At 40.3% G+C, this 16,604-nt stretch overlaps 1 protein-coding gene across 3 annotated transcripts in view; it reads left to right on the top strand.

The window, feature by feature from the left end:
• Trip11 (thyroid hormone receptor interactor 11) overlaps window positions 1-16,604 on the top strand; it is a 72,357-nt gene that overhangs the window by 11,476 nt on the left and 44,277 nt on the right. For 2 of the 3 annotated variants that reach the window (XM_006240470.5, NM_001412193.1), the window contains 7 exon segments: window positions 3,398-3,457; window positions 4,721-4,886; window positions 5,381-5,743; window positions 8,734-8,774; window positions 9,845-9,931; window positions 12,458-12,670; window positions 13,235-16,255. In XM_006240470.5, the coding sequence (XP_006240532.1) occupies window positions 3,398-3,457; window positions 4,721-4,886; window positions 5,381-5,743; window positions 8,734-8,774; window positions 9,845-9,931; window positions 12,458-12,670; window positions 13,235-16,255 (3,951 nt within the window). 3 annotated transcript variants of the gene reach the window in all.

Raw genomic sequence — 16,604 nt, 5'->3', positions numbered from 1 at the left:
GAAAAATAGAGAAGCTGTATTTGTTTTCTAATGCAGCATTCAGTTTTCTGAGTGGTTTTGGTCAAGTCACTTTTTTCTTTCAGCCTTAGTTTTCTCTTCTGTGTGATACATGGGAAGAATTTAGATAGATAGATAGATAGATAGATAGATAGATAGATAGATAAGATTTAGATAGATTGATAGATCGATTGAGCACTTAAAAAAGGTTCTGAACCCAGACTCAAAAGCCCTGGAGCGCTTGGTTGCTGTGACGGAAGCCTGAGCTTCAAGGCACCGTGGTTTGAAATGGGTTAGATTTTCTCTGATGTCTTATAAGCTCTAATGATGTGTAAAGTCAAATTTTGATCATTAGTATTAAAAATATGCTGTTATGCTGGTGCTAAAGAGATGACTCAGTGGTTAAAAACATTAGTTGCTCTTCTTTAGGGGCCCAGGTTCAATTCCCAGCACCCACATGGCAGATCACTACTGTAACTCTAATTCCAGGGGAATCTGATGTCCTCCTCTGACCTCTATGGGCACTACATGCAGAGATATGCAGGCGCCACACCCATACACATAAAATAAAAATAAATACATCCTTTGAAATACACGTTAAATTGTGTGTTATTTCTCATGTACTAGAAATTCAGTATATGATAGTTTGAGCTGTAAACTTCTTCCGAGAAACCTTTTTCCTGTGTACCAAGCTGTTTGGTTGTTGTTGTCATTGTTGTCATTTGTTTGTTTTCCCCCTTACTTTTAAGACAGGCTTCACTTGTAGCCTTGGCTGGCCTGGAATTCACTTTGTAAACTAAAGTGGTCTGGAACTCATAAAGATCCACCTGTCTCTACCTAGTCTAGGAACAAAGTGTGTGCTTCTATGTCTAGCCATGTCAAGGTTTTATGTATTTATGGAAGGTGTCAGTAGACAATAAGTATTTGGATTTAACTTCCTTGATAAGAGGGGAAAATATAGCATATAAATATATTTGATATTTTAAAAAACAAAATATATGTTGTGAATGCCAGCAAATTATGAAAAGGAAAAATCATTTCAATTAAAATTATTTGTTTGCGGGCTGGAGAGATGGCTCAGTGGTTAAGAGCACTCACTGCTCTCCCAGAGGTCCTGAGTTCAATTCCCAGCAACCACATGGTGGCTCACAACTATCTATAATGGGATCTGATGCCCTCTTCTGGTGTGTCTGAAGACAGCCACAGTGTACTCACATACATAAAATGGATAAATAAATCTTTAAAAAAAAATTATTTGTTTGCTTATTCCGTGCTGGACTTCTGTAATACTTAGAACCTTAGCTAAGATTGTCTGTTTGTCCATCTCTTCTTTCTGAAGCCAGTGTTTTTAAACTTCATACATAAATAATAACCCAAAGCACTGATAATGGCATAGATCTCCTGTGTGTGTGGAGACTTCAATTTAATGTCTGTTTTATGGTCTCAGGAACTTTAAAGAGGTACCAGGTGATGAGAACCATAGCTTAATTTTTAAAATTTTATTTGTTCCTTTATGGCTGTGGGGTAAAGAGGGGTTATATGGACAATCCTCCTTCCCCCCTTTACACACATACTTTGAGGGTTGGTATGAGGTCCACTGCAAGCAAGGCAAGTGCTCTGACACCCAGTTTCATCTTGTTGTCCACCCACTGTCTGTGCTGCTCCCCACCCCCAATTTCCTATGTTGTCCAGGCTAGCATGAACTTGCCATCTTCCGTGCCTGGCCCCTTTGCCTAGCTGCAATTGTTGGCGTGAATGACTGTGCCTGCTCAGTCAGTCATCATTTGACTGGAGAGTTGGAATCTTGGCATCATATGTTCTTTCTTTCAGTCTTAGAGCAGCTTTGGTTCAGTAATACGTCATGTAATAAATGTTAATAAAGATAAATGAATGAAGTAGTGTAGAGGGATGATGGGTAAATTTTGATCAAATACAAAATTACGTATGCATGAGAGAAATGGGTTCTGGTCTTGTCTATTAGGAGGACTATGGATCATAGTACTAATGCATATTTCAAAATATCTACAGGAGAGAATTTTGGGTACTGTCAGGACAATAAGCATTTGTGATGATTCTAACTACCCTGCTTTGAACATTACACAGTATGCACATGAATTGGAAATACCACAGTGCACCTCACAAATAGGTGAAATTACTAGGTATCACTTAAAACTTAAAGATAATGAACACTGTACAAATTTAGAACGTTTAATTCTGTGTGTGAGTGTGTGTGTGAGTGTGTGTGTGAGTGTGATTATGTGTGTGAGTGTGTGTGAGTGAGTGTGTATGTGTGTGTGTATGAGTGTGTGTCTGTGTGAGTGTATTTGAGTGTGTGTCAGTGTATGTGTGAGTGTGTGTGAGAGTGTGAGTGTGTGTGTGAGTGTGTGAGTGTAAGTGTGTGTGTGAGTGTGTAGATTTGTGCAAGTACATATGAAGGCCAGAAACTTCAGATCCCCTAGAGCTTTAGTTTATAGATAGTTGGGAGCCGCCTGACATGGATGCTGAAATTGGATGAAAGTCCTAGGTGAACATATTCTTAACCATTAAGCCATCTTTCCAGCCCTGACAATTCACAACTTGGAAAGGAACCTAACAGTTGTTCTGGTCAAACTAACGATTATTCTGTACTAAGTCAGAGATCTTATGGATAAAATTGTTTTGTCTTTATTTTGTTTTGAGACAGGGCCTCATGTCTCCCAGGCTGACCTCAAACTTCCTGTATAGTCAAGGATGTTCTTGAACCTCTGACCATCCCGTTCCTGAGTGCTAACATTACAGGTTTTAGGCTTTGCTAGACTCATAATCAGGAACACCTCAATGCTACACAGTTACCCTACTACTCACAGAACTACATCCTTGGCCCTGTATAAAATCATATGGATTTACTTACTGGTTTCTTTTGAAACAGGGTGTCACTATATAGTTCTCCATGTTCTGGGATTCACTTTGTAGATCAGGCTGGCCTCGAACTCACAGAGATAAACCTGCCCCTGCCTCCCAAGTTCTGGGATTAAAGGCCTGTGCCACTTTGACCAGCGTAAAATCACTTAAAAAGACTTTTAGTGGCATTAGTCTTAGGGAACTTTCTACCATTTTAGAAAGCTACTCATTTATCCTCATATTCATATTTTGGTTAGCTAGTGAAATATTCTGTTTTTCCATTTATTTTTTAGGTTTATTATGTCCTCAATTATGTAAAGAGTTCTTGAGTGGTGCCTTTTATTTATTATGTAGTAATAAACTAAAGACTTTGAAGAATATATGGAGTTCTTAAAAGGATTATGTCGGGGAAATGCTCTTGTTTTACAAATAATAAACTAAATAAAGTTAGTTTGTGCTTTTGTTAAAAAAAAAAGAAAATCAGTGTAATTATTTTTTAATCCTCTCTCTCAAAACTAAGGTACAGGGAGCACAAAGCTCTGATCAGACTGAAATCTGCAAACTACAAAATATTATTAAGGTAAGTCACACTGTTGATTGTTGACATCTCCTGCGTCTGATGTCTGTAGACGATGAGGATGGAGGCCAGATCCGCAGGACTTAGTTAGAGTTGACTGTACAGACAGTGAAACGCAGCTCCTCCGTCTTTCAACTGTTGTATCCTTTGCAATAAAATGCATCCAAGAATATTTGCTTTTAAATGTTTCCTCAGTAACCCTAAGTCTGTGTTTTTCTGTCTCACATATTCCCAGCTTGATGACAATGAAAAGGTTTGAACTTAGAGAATATTGACTAGAATGCTTTTACTGCAAGTAACTATTTTACCTCAGTGATAGAATTTGCCCTTTTTTTGGTCAGATTTCTTTTATAAAAAATTCTTGGTTACATATATTATCATGGCAAGAACTGTTTTGAATTGTAGTCAGGTATAGAACTTTTAGTTCTGGTGCTCTGTTACAAGTGTAGATCAGGACCCGGGATGTTTACCAGCAGAGGCAGAGGCAGAGGCAGAGGCAGAGGCAGAGGCACTGCTCTTGGCAGTTTGTGAGTTCAGAACTTCAGAAGGACAGTTGAGCAAGAGAATAGCAGCAGAAGGAAAGCCTGAATGGACCGAGTCTGTTGGAGCAAGGTGGTTACTCTCAGAGTTTAGATGATGTGACTTAACGATGCATGTAGCACTCGGACAGCAGGGCTCTGCTGGAAATGTGGACTGTATCCAAAGAATAAGAACATGGCTAGCTATGCTCATTGCCAGATGTTCACAGTGACCCCACTGCTTTCAAGATCTGAGGTTAGCCAGAGTGCTGGATGTGACGATATGCACCTGTATTCCAAGTCCTAGGGAGGCTATGGCAGGAGGGTCGTCACAACCTCAGGGCAAGCCTGGGCTATGTATCGAGTTCCTGACCAACCAGAGCTATGTAACCAGAAAGACCTGACTGAAAACAACAGCAAAACAAAGGCGGGTTCTTGCTTCAGTATTGAGGGAATATGTCTTAAAGAAAAGGTGTTCTTGGCCACAGGTATAAGGGATTATTTTACCTATGTTGTTCCATTGTGTTCTTGATGTCTTCCCATTAAAAATAGGACAACTTTTCCAACTCTTAAGGAGGCTGGGCCCATCAGCCTTGTCCTAATTTGGGACTATGGTTGAGTGCTTTTCAGCTTTAAATGTTCAGATAGTCGATTTTAATAATATGGACTTTTAAACAGCGAACTAAAACATTTCTTTTGGATTGCTTATTGATCGTGTACATTCTCAAATTTGTTCCTGTTTTTTAAGGAACTTAAGCAGAACAGAAGTCAGGAAATTGATGACCATCAGCATGAAATGTCAGTACTGCAGAATGCTCATCAACAGAAACTGACAGAGATAAGTCGTCGGCACCGAGAGGAGCTACGTGACTATGAAGAGCGAATAGAAGAGCTGGAAAACCTGTTACAGCAAGGTTGTGAGTTTACTAACACCACAGATTAGATGATATTGTTCAATGACAAACCTCGCACCATTTATAAATCAGAATACTTTTGTAAACTTAGGCCAAGTTTTATGGAATAAGAAATGACTCATTCTGTTCATTGCTAAGTCTGTAGCAATGCCATGGCTTCCCGTGTCTTTAGACCTGGAAAGCCCGGCACTTTGATAAATAACTACAGTTCATGGATTGCTTTGCATTGTTTGCTGATGACACTACAGCAAAAAAAAAAAAAAAAAAAAAAAAAAAGAGAGAGAGAGATATTTTCACTTGGTTTCAAACTCAAATATATAGACTTTAGTGGTTCAAATGAAGTATTTGACTTTTTATTTATTTAAAATTATAGTAATTTAACTTTTTAAGTTGTTCAAGTTCTAAACGCTCTTATCTATATTGCATATAGCAAGCAATTTACTTTTTGGAACTTGGTATTTGATTCCTCTTTTGTTTTCTTTTTAATGTTTTAGGAGGCTCAGGAGTTACGGTAACCGATCACTCTAAAGTGTACGAGATGCAAAACACTATTCAGAGCCTACAGATGGAAAGAGTAGAGTCTTCCAGAAAGATCGAAGACCTTGAGAATAAAATAAAAGAGATACATAAAAGATTGTCTTCTGCAGAACATGACCGGGAAGTCTGCAAAAAAGAACAAGAACGGCTAGAAATGGAAAAGAGACAGATGGCTGAGCAGTGCGAGCGCTTGAAACTGGACTGCAGGGAAGCCCAGCAGAGTGCTCTGAGGCTGACTGATGCTGTGACGGAGGATGAGAGGAGCCTCTCACAGAGCGCCTCAGTCGCAGAGGTCTTGAGACTGCAGCAAGCTTTGACCGGTATAAAATGTTTGGAACTTACATTGGTGTTTCTTGGCACATTGGGTCTTTTTAGAGACAAGCACTTGAATAATTGCATGTTTTATGGAAATTAAGTTTATAGAAATGATTATGTAATTTGAGTAGAATTGTAGGGTTTGGATTCAGCACCAAGTACTTGTCTGCTAGTAAGGGGTAGGATTAACAGGAGGTCTCTTGGCCTCCCTTCCTTATTCCCTTAGGTATTTACATAGAAGTTAGTGATGTGGAAAGCCAGGCAGATTGCTGACAAGAGTTTATGGGTATAGCGATTTATAGGGGTTGGTCTGTTTCTTTAATGTAGACAGAACTGAATACTGTCTGTAGCTAGTCAGAGCCAGGACTCTTCCGTCAGAGAGTGTAGCATTCCATCAGCAAAATGCGGTGTTACACTTTGAAGTGACCTGGAATAGGAGTAAAGACTTGAGTAGTAGGAGCCATAGATAGCCTTCTGTTCTTTAAATACTAGTACAAAAAATGAGTATTAAATGAAATAGACGAAGCACCAGCATTCACTCATAGTAGGAAAATAGTGGGAGGGAGCTCCTCAGCTGGAAAGATGCATTTTATTGTGCATTTGTCCGAGTTAATTAAACTCTGTATGAACTCATTCATTCCTGCTCTGAAAGTGTCCAGTTCTGTGTGCTTGTGTACCCATACCTGTGTCCTACATGCTAGTCTATCATGAGCTCCTGACCCACATGGCCAAATCTATATATAACATGGATTTTCAACCTAAAATTAAATTTAGAGTAAGATTATCTTCTCTCCCTTCCTTGCATTCCTTCCCTAACTTTTGGGAAGAAGAGTTCTGGAAGTCAACCGTGTTGTGTAGTTTTTAGTTCCTTGATTTTGTCCTACGTGAGTGATATTCAGGACTGCATCCCCAAGGACCAGGGCTGCTTAGGTGCTTCAGCACTGCGAGCTGCCCCTGGGGCAAAGGGAAGGCAGTTCAGTGGGGGATCTGCTGGGTTAGAAGTGTGTTTTCTTACCTCACTGAGTTTGGTTAACGTGGAGCCGGTCTCCTAGTCCTTCTTTCCCATTTCTAGAACCAGGGAATTACTTCAGTCAGGAAATCATTGCTTCTTTGCTGAGTTAACTGTTACAGCTCTCTTAATGGAGTAAGTAGAAAAATGGTTAAGAACAAGAGAGTTGGGGCCTGGAGAGGTGACTCAGTTGTTGAGGGGAGGTTGAGGCTTTGTATCTCATCATCCAAATGTCAAGCTGAGCGTCCTGTGCGATCCTATAACCTATAAGGGGGTGGAAACAGGAGGATTGCTGCCTGCTAGCCTGGCCTAGAAACATGAGTCTGGGTGCAGGAAGAGACCCCGCTTCAAAAGACTACTAGATGGGTGGGGAGCGACAGGGGGAGACACAAAACACCCTCTCTTGGCCTGTGAACAAGCGCACAGATACACTCAGACATGCAAATCACTCTCCAAAACCCTAGAAGGTTGGGTTAGGTGATAGGATTTTCTTCCTTGTAGGGATGGAGTAGTCGTAGTCGCATGGGCTCTGTGAATTACTGTCGTCTGCTGACCGTCCTTTTGAGCAGCATCTGTTCCCAAGTGAGTGTTAGAAAAGGATTGGCTGTTTAGTCTCTGGTTTCTGTTATTCTTTAGCCCATGCTTTTTTCTTTCTATTCTGCAGCTAGAATAAGATTTTAGAAATGCAGTTAGTCCCCTACTTGATAGTACTTTATGGCTTTATGGGAACATGAAGATGAAGTCTGAGCTTCGTTAGTTGGACATGACTTGTCTGGTCTTCTAGTCTGTATCCACTTCCTCCGTTCTTCCCATCCCCCAGCTTTGTAACGGTAGTGGTAATGGACTCTGTGGTTCCTTCACCCAGTATTGTCTTAGTTCTTTCTTTCTCCTTGTATTTGCTGCATCGTCTGGACAGTGTGCCTAGTCTTTCTTTGGCCAACTAATAGTACATTGACTCCGTGGAGGTCTTCCCTGCACTGAGAAGAGGAGGGGACCTGCGCTGCCTCTGGCTGGGCCTCTTTGTTGCTTCCCAGTTCTTGACTGGATGCTTGTCCTTCTTGCCCTCATAGAGGCCATGCTTACCGTTTGATGCTGTATGCAATCGTGTTTACTTGTTTCTACCACAATTCTATTCAGAAGTGTAAGCTCATACAGAGCAGGACATGAAGGTTTTTTTTTATCTGTTTGTCTAACACTGGCTTTGTCATAAATGCTAATTTGTCTGGGAATGAGTGGTAGTGAATTGCTTCAGCTTCTCTCATGTTACTCTGTCTCTGGGCTCCTCTTCCAGAACCTTTTTTCTCTATGGATCTAGATGTAGTACATTTACTACTAAATCACTTTATCTAAAGTGATTAGATAATTATACTATTATGGTATACATTTTTACTTACTGCTTTTTTTTTTTTTTTTTAAAGATTTATTTTATTTGTTATATATAAGTACACTGTAGCTGTCTCCAGATACACCAGAAGGGGGCATCAGATCTCTTTACAGATGGTTGTGAGCCACCATGTGGTTGCTGGGAATTGAACTCATGACCTCTGGAAGAGCAGTCGGGTGCTCTTAACCGCTGAGCCATCTCTCCAGCCCTACTTACTGCTTTTTAAGGTTTTCTTTTTTGGTTGTGTTTTTTTTGTTTTAAATAACAACCGTAGGCCTTATTCTATTCAAACTAATGGGTTGTGTTTTGAGACATAATCGATAGTATTTTTATCAGGACAGAAAATGCCTCATCCAGAGCACAGTGACAATTCTTACACTTTCCTAAAGCATTGGATCTTTGCATGGTTTTAAGCTTATAACTTACTCGTTAGGATCATAATAGAAATAGAAAATGGCAGAGTGTTTTTTTATTTCAAACTGTCAACCTGCTTGCTAGTTGTATCTGTAAATATACTTCGTTTGCTGCACCTCCGAGTTTAATGTGGGAAGCAATTATTCAAGTATTCTAAGTAATGTCAGGCTCATTCATTGTTTTTACAGATGCTGAAAATGAAGTAAAGAGACTAAGTAGTTTAAACCAGGTAACTTCCTGTTACGGAGAATGTGCTGGGCATTGTTTACTAAGAGAGTTTTGATTCTTTGTGTTCGTTTATCTTTTGTTTTCTCACAAATTCATGTAAATGTATCCTAGGAACTTTAGTAACTTGTGCTTATTTATTAATAGCAAATTTTTGCATTATAAATTGATATCTTTGCTATGTAATTGGTAAAGGTATATTGTTGCAGAGGGTGTGACAGTGTAGACAGTAACCAGATACTATATCAGATGTTCCATAAAACTTCCTGTGTGTGTGTGTGTGTGTGTGTGCACGTGTGGAGGTTGTGTGTACGTGTATGTATGTACATGTGTAGAGGTCAGGATAATCTGAGGAGTCTCTTCTTCCAGCTTTCCATGGGTTCCTGCTGTCAGACTAGCATTGCCAGCCAGGCTTACACAGCAGATGCCTGCACTTGCGCAGTCGTCACCAGCCTGTACATTAGTTTAAATTACTCTGTAAACACACATTGATTTGCTTTTGGTTTTTTGTTTGTTTTATTTTTTTTTGATTTTTCAAGACAGGATTTTACTATGTAGCTTTGGATATCCTAAGTAGGATAGGCTGTAGACTAGGCTGGCCCCAAACTCTGCCTGCCTGGGGCCTTCTAAGCGCTGGTATTAAAGGAGTGCGCCACTACTGCCTGGCTTTTTTTTTTTTTTTTTTAAAGATTTATTTATTCATTTATTATATATAAGTACACTGTAGCTGTCTTCAGACACACCAGAAGAGGGCATCAGATCCCATTATAGATAGTTGTGAGCCACCATGTGGTTGCTGGGAATTGAACTCAGGACCTCTGGAAGAGCAATCGGGTGCTCTTAACCTCTGAGCCATCTCTCCAGCCCCCCCCCCCTTTTTTTTTTTAATGTAATAAATACTCTATAAAAATGTCTAAAATGATGGACTGATTCTAAAATGTCCAACCGAATTATTTTAGTCTTTAGGTGCTACTAAAGATATACTGAGTAGAATTGCACAATTATGTAGCCAGATTGCTTTCTTGTAAACTTAACATTCTGTTATCTGAAAATACTACTTTAAAATTTTCATAGGATACCAATCTTGCCGAAGACAATCAGAAACTTCAAATGTGTGTCCAAACTTTAGAAAAAGAGAAGTCTCTTTTGAGTCAAGAAAAGGTAGGTGCTGTTAAGATGGGGTAGAATTAAAATGGTGTGTGTCATAGGTCACAGCTAAGGGTCAGTTTCTGTGAAAGTGGGATGTTTAGTGACAGAGTCCTCAGAGCTCATTGATATGTTTGCCGAGCCAGGCTGGAGTAGCTGGGCAAGGTTCAGAGTATGAGAGGCTGGCCCAAGTGTACGTGCAAACAGAAGCCAGTGGGCGTGCCGATATGAGCAGAGGAGAAATGGTTTCCGAAGAGTCTACAGCAGCACCTACATAGGTAGGTGAAGAGCCATCTTGGTAGACAGGAGTAAGAATAGTTTTGCTGTTAGAAATGGAATTGTTTTTATATGTTAGTAGCAAAGGTGGAAGAGAGTGCTATAATACACTGATGGGGAGAAGCACTATGTTTGTATCTATGTGTAATACACTGACAGGGAGAAGCACTATGTTTGTGTCTTGGGAATTAATTCCTTGTCAGTGGCAGATACTTTGATAGAGGGCAGCCAGAAACTAAGTTAAAGTCTAGAATTTGAACTCAGTTTAAATTGTGAATTCTTTAAAGTAATATGTATTTATGGGTGAATGTATTCAGTAATAATACATGCTAAAAACTTATGCCTTTGTGACATGGCCCCTTTTCCAGGGACAGTCTATGTTAAAAATTCCTAGAATACTTTTCATTGAAATATCAATACATGTCTTGCTTTCATGTATATTCTCAGAAAACACCGATGTGACCGTGCTGCATACACCGTTTTTACATTCCTAAACATTGCAGTTTCAGCTTCTTTTCACATCAGGTGTAGGCAGTGCTCTGAGAGGCGTGATGGGCCTTTTAGTTCTAAGTTGTTTGTGTACAGCCTGGACGTGTGAGATCTTTCCTGCTGTTCTGTCTGTCCATGGGATGGCAGCAGTGACTCGCTGTGTGCGTTATTGCTGTGTGCATGCTTCTGCTGGTTTTGTTCTCACCAAGTCCTGCTTCTTATCTAACTGGCTCGAGTACATGTGAGGTTGGAGACCTCTTAGATGCTGAAGGGCCTGCTGACTCTTCTTCCATTTTCAGTTTTCTGAGAACTGTTTCTCCTTTGTGATCTTAGTGTTCATTGTAACGCTTCCCTAAACTGTGCTTGTTAGCCACTTAGTAATGCCAGATACGTGTGCTCCTCTGATCAACCTGAAGCAAATTACTTGTGGTTCTTCCAAATGGACAAATAACTGGAGGAAGATTTTAAAAAATACATTCTTCCTTTTCTTTCTTCCTTTGTTATAATTTACATATTCTCGTTTTGTGTGTGAGTGTTTTATAATTTACGTATTCTCATTTTGTGTGTGAGTGTTTTGCCTGCGTGCAGTTTGTATACCACATGCATGTTTGGTGCCTATTGAGGCCAAAAAGATCAGATGCCTGGAGACTGCAGTTACAGGCTGTAGTGACAGGTGACAGCATTGGGAGCCAAGCTCAAATCCCCTATAAGAGCGAGCGAGGCCTCTTACCTGCTCACCTGTCTGTCCCCATCATCCTCCTTTTTGTTACTGGTTTTTTTTTTTTTTTTTTTTTTGAGATAAGATCTCACTCTGTATCCTAGACTGTCTTGTCCTGTTATTTGCTATGTAGCCTCAGGCTGGTCTCAGATTTATAGCAGTCCCCCTGCCTAGCCCCATCAGTACTGGGGTAACAGCCATGAGCCCCTGCATCTGGCTCAGAATTATTGTTTAGATTGGAAGGAAATGAGAAAGGTAATAGAGATACTCTCATACAATTTTATAGGCCTCTTTTCGTGAAATTATTATGTTCTTTAAAGGAAATTGAGATTATTTCTTACAAAGTAGATCCTAAAAAAGTTCAATTTAAGATGGGTTTATATCGGTACAAAATTTATAGCAGATGTAATTGTCAGAACAAGTGTTGAGTCATATAGAAGTCATTTTTTAGGTTTTCAAGGAAAGCATTAGTATGGGGTGACTATTAATGCATGTGTAGGTGTGTTTAGTAATGCTGGCTTGTGAGAAGGGAACCTGGTCTACTTGCTCAGAAGGTAAAGGAAGCAGAGGGGTACATTGTCAGTTAAGAGAAAGTTTTGTATTTCAGCAGAATCAAATTGTTAGTAAGTTCCTTTAATGAGAAAGGATGCCTTTTATTTTCTAATTAGAGCTAATAGTCCGATTAAGTACTGTTCTTTTTTTTTCATTTTTATTCAGTCTGCCTGGGTATTAGAGAATGGAAATAAAAAGCTGGGAGGTTGGGGACTTTTAATAAAATTGAGTGTGGTCAGCATGGGGTTAAGAGCGATAGCCATCGGGGTGGACTAGGAAAGGCTCTGACTAAGAACGATGGTCCTCTGCAAAGAAGGTGGACACAGCTGTAGAAAGGTTCTGAATGGAGCTGTAATAAAACTGAAGGCCGAAGGCTGTGGCATGTTCCAGTACAAAGGACTTAGGAGAAATGACCCAGCATGTGTGTTTATGTCTGTATGCTCGGTCTCTTGAGGTCTCTTCTTGAATGACGGTATGTGCTGCTTTCCCTGTCCTTGTACTTTAAGGAAGAGCTTCAAACATCACTTTCCAGGCTGAGCCATGAATACGAAGTCATTAAAAGTACAGCTACAAGGGACTCAGATTTGTCTTCTCAAGTACATGACTTAAAACATAACCTGGAGGCGAAGGAGCAAGAGTTGAACCAGAGTATTCATGAGAATGAGATCCTCATGGCTGAATTGGAAGAACTGGACAAGCAGAACCAAGAGGCTACTAAGGTAACAGTGCGTTCCATATGATGCGGCCTGAGGGGCACACTCCACAGTTTGTCGTCTGGGTGCTCAACTATTAGATAGAGACAACATTTTGTGGTTTCATAATTTATTCGTGTATGATCTAATGAGGGACTTACCGCTGTCTTTAAAGTGCTAGTTAGTACAGTGTGTTTGGATTTGCAGAACACCTCATTTGCAGCCATTCAACTCTGAGTTAGGAGGTGTGAACAAGTTAGCATGGCTTTGTGAATGCTATACACAGACAGGCAGCAGCCGTGGGCTACTGTTTGTTGAAGCCTGCTCTTGTGTTTAAAAGTTGGAAACAGAATATGTATGGTGTTTAAAAAAGCTAGAGTCCTTTTTGATTTTAGATTCTTACCCCTAAAATAATATAATTGATTTTTTTGTAAATTATTTGTGAGACATGGTGGGATAGAAAGTTGTTTTTAAGTAGATTAAAGTTATCAGATTATTATTCTATTATATATGAAATTTTATAAAATTTACTTTTAGGCTCTAGCATGAGAAAATGTCACAAAGTTACTGTGTAATTAATTTTTCTTTCAGCATGTGATTTTGATAAAAGAGCAGCTATCAAAACAGCAGAGTGAAGGAGATAGTGTGATCAAGAGACTGAAAGAAGAGCTGGATGATGAAAAGAAGAGAACCCATCAGCTTGAGGATGATAAAATGAACATTATTAAAGAGTTAAACGTACAGAAAGAAAAGCTGACTCACAGTGAACAGGTCCTAAGTGATTTACAGTTAACCAAGCAGAAGCTTGAAGGTAAAGTAGAAGATTTAGTAGATCAGCTAAGTAAATCAGAGAAAAATAATTTCGACATTCAGAAGGAGAACCGTGAACTGAGGGAACATATCAGACAAAATGAAGAGGAGCTGTCCACAGTCAGGAGTGAGTTAACTCAGTCTCAAACCCAGGGCTCCAACAGTAACTTGAAGGATGACTTACTCAGAGAAAAGGAGACTGAAGTTCAAAGCTTAAAGCAAAATCTTTCAGAAATAGAACAGCTCAATGAACATTTAAAGCAAGTTGCTTTTGATCTCAGAATAGAAAATGAAAAGTTGGTTGTAGCATGTGAAGATGTGAGAAATCAGCTGGAAGAATCTGTTGCCGGCAACAACCAGATTTCTCTGGAAAAAGCTGCCATCCTGGAATGGGAAAAGGCACAGCTAGAAGCAGAACCGTGTCGAGCTGAAAAGAGGCTGTTGGAAGAAGGGAGGAAGTACAGGCAGACTGTCCAGGGACCGTCCAGCACACACAGCCCGGATGCCTCTGCCTTACAGTTGGAACAGGAGCGATTAATTCAGCTCAATCAAGAAAAAGACTTTGAAATAGCAGAACTCAAAAAGAGTATCGAGCAAATGGATACTGATCATAAACAAACCAAGGAGACTCTGTCATCTAGTTTAGAAGAGCAGAAACAATTGGCCCAACTTATAAATGAGAAAGAAATTTGTATCGTGAAACTTAAAGAGAAAAGTTCAGAACTGCAGAGGGAATTAGATAGATGTTCTCAGGCCTTAAGGAAAAACGAGACTTTAAGGCAAACCATAGAAGAAAAGGATAGAAGTCTAGGATCCATGAAAGAAGAGAACAATCACCTGCAGGAGGAGCTCGAGCGGCTGCGGGAGCAGCAGAGTCGGGCTGTGCCCGTGCCTGAGCCTAGAACTCTTGACAGCACCACGGAGCTCGAATCTGAGCTGTCTCAGCTACACACAATCAAGGATCATCTGGAAGAAGAAATTAAACATCACCAGAAAATGATTGAAGATCAAAACCAGAATAAGATGCAGCTGCTTCAGTCTCTCCAGGAGCAGAAGAAAGCAATGGATGAGTTTAAGTACCAGCATGAACAGATGAGCATCACACACTCACGGCTCTTTTTGGAGAAAGATGAGGAAATTAAGAACTTGCAGAAAACAATTGAACAAATAAAAGCCCAGCTGCAGGAAGAAAGGCAGGACAGTCAAACAGAGAATTCTGATATTTTCCAAGAAACAAAAGTTCAGAGCCTCAACATAGAAATTGGAAGTGAAAAGCATGATCTATCTAAAGCCGAGACGGAGAGGTTAGTGAAGGGGATAAAAGAGAGGGAGCTGGAGATCAAGCTTCTGAATGAGAAGAATATCTCTTTAACCAAGCAGATTGACCAGCTGTCCAAAGACGAGGTCGGCAAGCTCACTCAGATTATCCAGCAGAAGGACGTGGAGATACAAGCTCTTCATGCCAGGATCTCCTCGGCGTCCTACTCTCAGGATGTTGTGTACCTTCAGCAGCAGGTGCAGGCATATGCTATGGAAAGAGAGAAAGTCATGGTGGTTTTGAGTGAGAAGACGAGGGAAAATAGCAAGCTAAAATCAGAGTATCATAAGATGATCGATATTCTTAGTGCCAAAGAAGCAGCCCTTATTAAGTTGCAAGACGAGAATAAAAAAATGTCCACTAGGTTTGAAAGTAGTGGTCAAGATATGTTTAAAGAAACTATTCAGAATTTATCCCGGATCATCCGAGAAAAGGACATTGAGATAGACGCACTGAGTCAGAAGTGCCAGACCCTGCTGACAGTCCTGCAGACTTCTGGCACGGGTAGCGAGGTTGGAGGGGTTAACAGCAACCAGTTTGAAGAGCTCTTACAGGAGCGGGATAAACTGAAGCAGCAGGTGAAGAAAATGGAGGAGTGGAAACAGCAAGTGATGACCACCGTGCAGAACATGCAGCACGAGTCCGCTCAGCTCCAGGAAGAGCTTCACCAACTTCAGGCACAGGTTTCGGTTGACAGTGATAACAACACTAAGCTGCAGGTGAACTACACAGGCCTGATCCAGAGTTACGAGCAGAATGAAACCAAGCTCAAGAACTTTGGGCAGGAATTGGCACAAGTTCAGCACAGCATAGGGCAGCTTTGTACTACCAAGGACCTGCTTTTAGGAAAACTCGACAGTATGTCACCCCAGCTCTCTCCTGGCTCATCACTCACCACTCAGGCAGCAGAGCCTCTTAAAGCAAGCCAGTGTTCTGGGCCACATGAGTCCTCTCACTTGCTTCAGCAAGAAGTAGATGATCTGAGAAAATCCCTGCAGGAAAAGGATGCCACAATTAGAACACTCCAGGAAAATAACCACAGACTGTCTGACTCCATGGCTGCTTCCTCGGAGGGAGAAAGAAAAGAGCATGAGCAAACCGATTCAGAAGTTAAGCAGCTAAAGGAGAAGCAAGAGGTTTTACAAAACTTACTCAAGGAAAAAGACCTCTTAATCAAAGCCAAAAGTGACCAATTACATTCTTCAAATGAGAATTTTGCTAACAAAGTGAGTGAAAATGAGCTTCTGAGGCAGGCAGTGACAAATTTGAAGGAGAGAATATTGATTTTAGAAATGGACATTTCTAAATTAAAAGGGGAAAATGAAAAAGTAATAGAAGCATCCAAGGGGAAGGAAACAGAATACCAGGCGTTACAAGAGACCAACATGAAGTTTTCCATGATGTTACGAGAAAAGGAGTTTGAATGCCATTCGATGAGAGAGAAGGCACTTGCCTTTGAGCAACTACTGAAAGAAAAAGAACAGGTATGTTTTTATGAAATATGTAGAAATGTGAGGCTAAAGGAGCCTTTGGGATATGCTGTTTTTCATGCTGTTTCTGAGGGGGACTAATTCTGTTCACTTAGTAATATTAATTTTAGGATATTTTGGTTTGCATGCAGTTTCTTCAGACATTTAGAAAAATTTCTTCCAAATTACTAGATATTTTTAAGTCTTTTGGTAGTAGATTAATCCTTCATCGATTCCTAAGTATAAACAGATTCGGTGGCGAATAACATTTTCCCTATAATAGAAGTGAGTTACCAGAGTGTTTCTTAAGGGGATGGTAGGTATCAACCCCAGGACATCGTGCACTAGGAAAACATTCTACCTA

This window comes from Rattus norvegicus, chromosome 6 (genome assembly GCF_036323735.1).
Source record: "Rattus norvegicus strain BN/NHsdMcwi chromosome 6, GRCr8, whole genome shotgun sequence".
NCBI classification, from domain to species: domain Eukaryota; kingdom Metazoa; phylum Chordata; class Mammalia; order Rodentia; family Muridae; genus Rattus; species Rattus norvegicus.
This window is presented reverse-complemented; position numbering and strand designations above follow the sequence as displayed.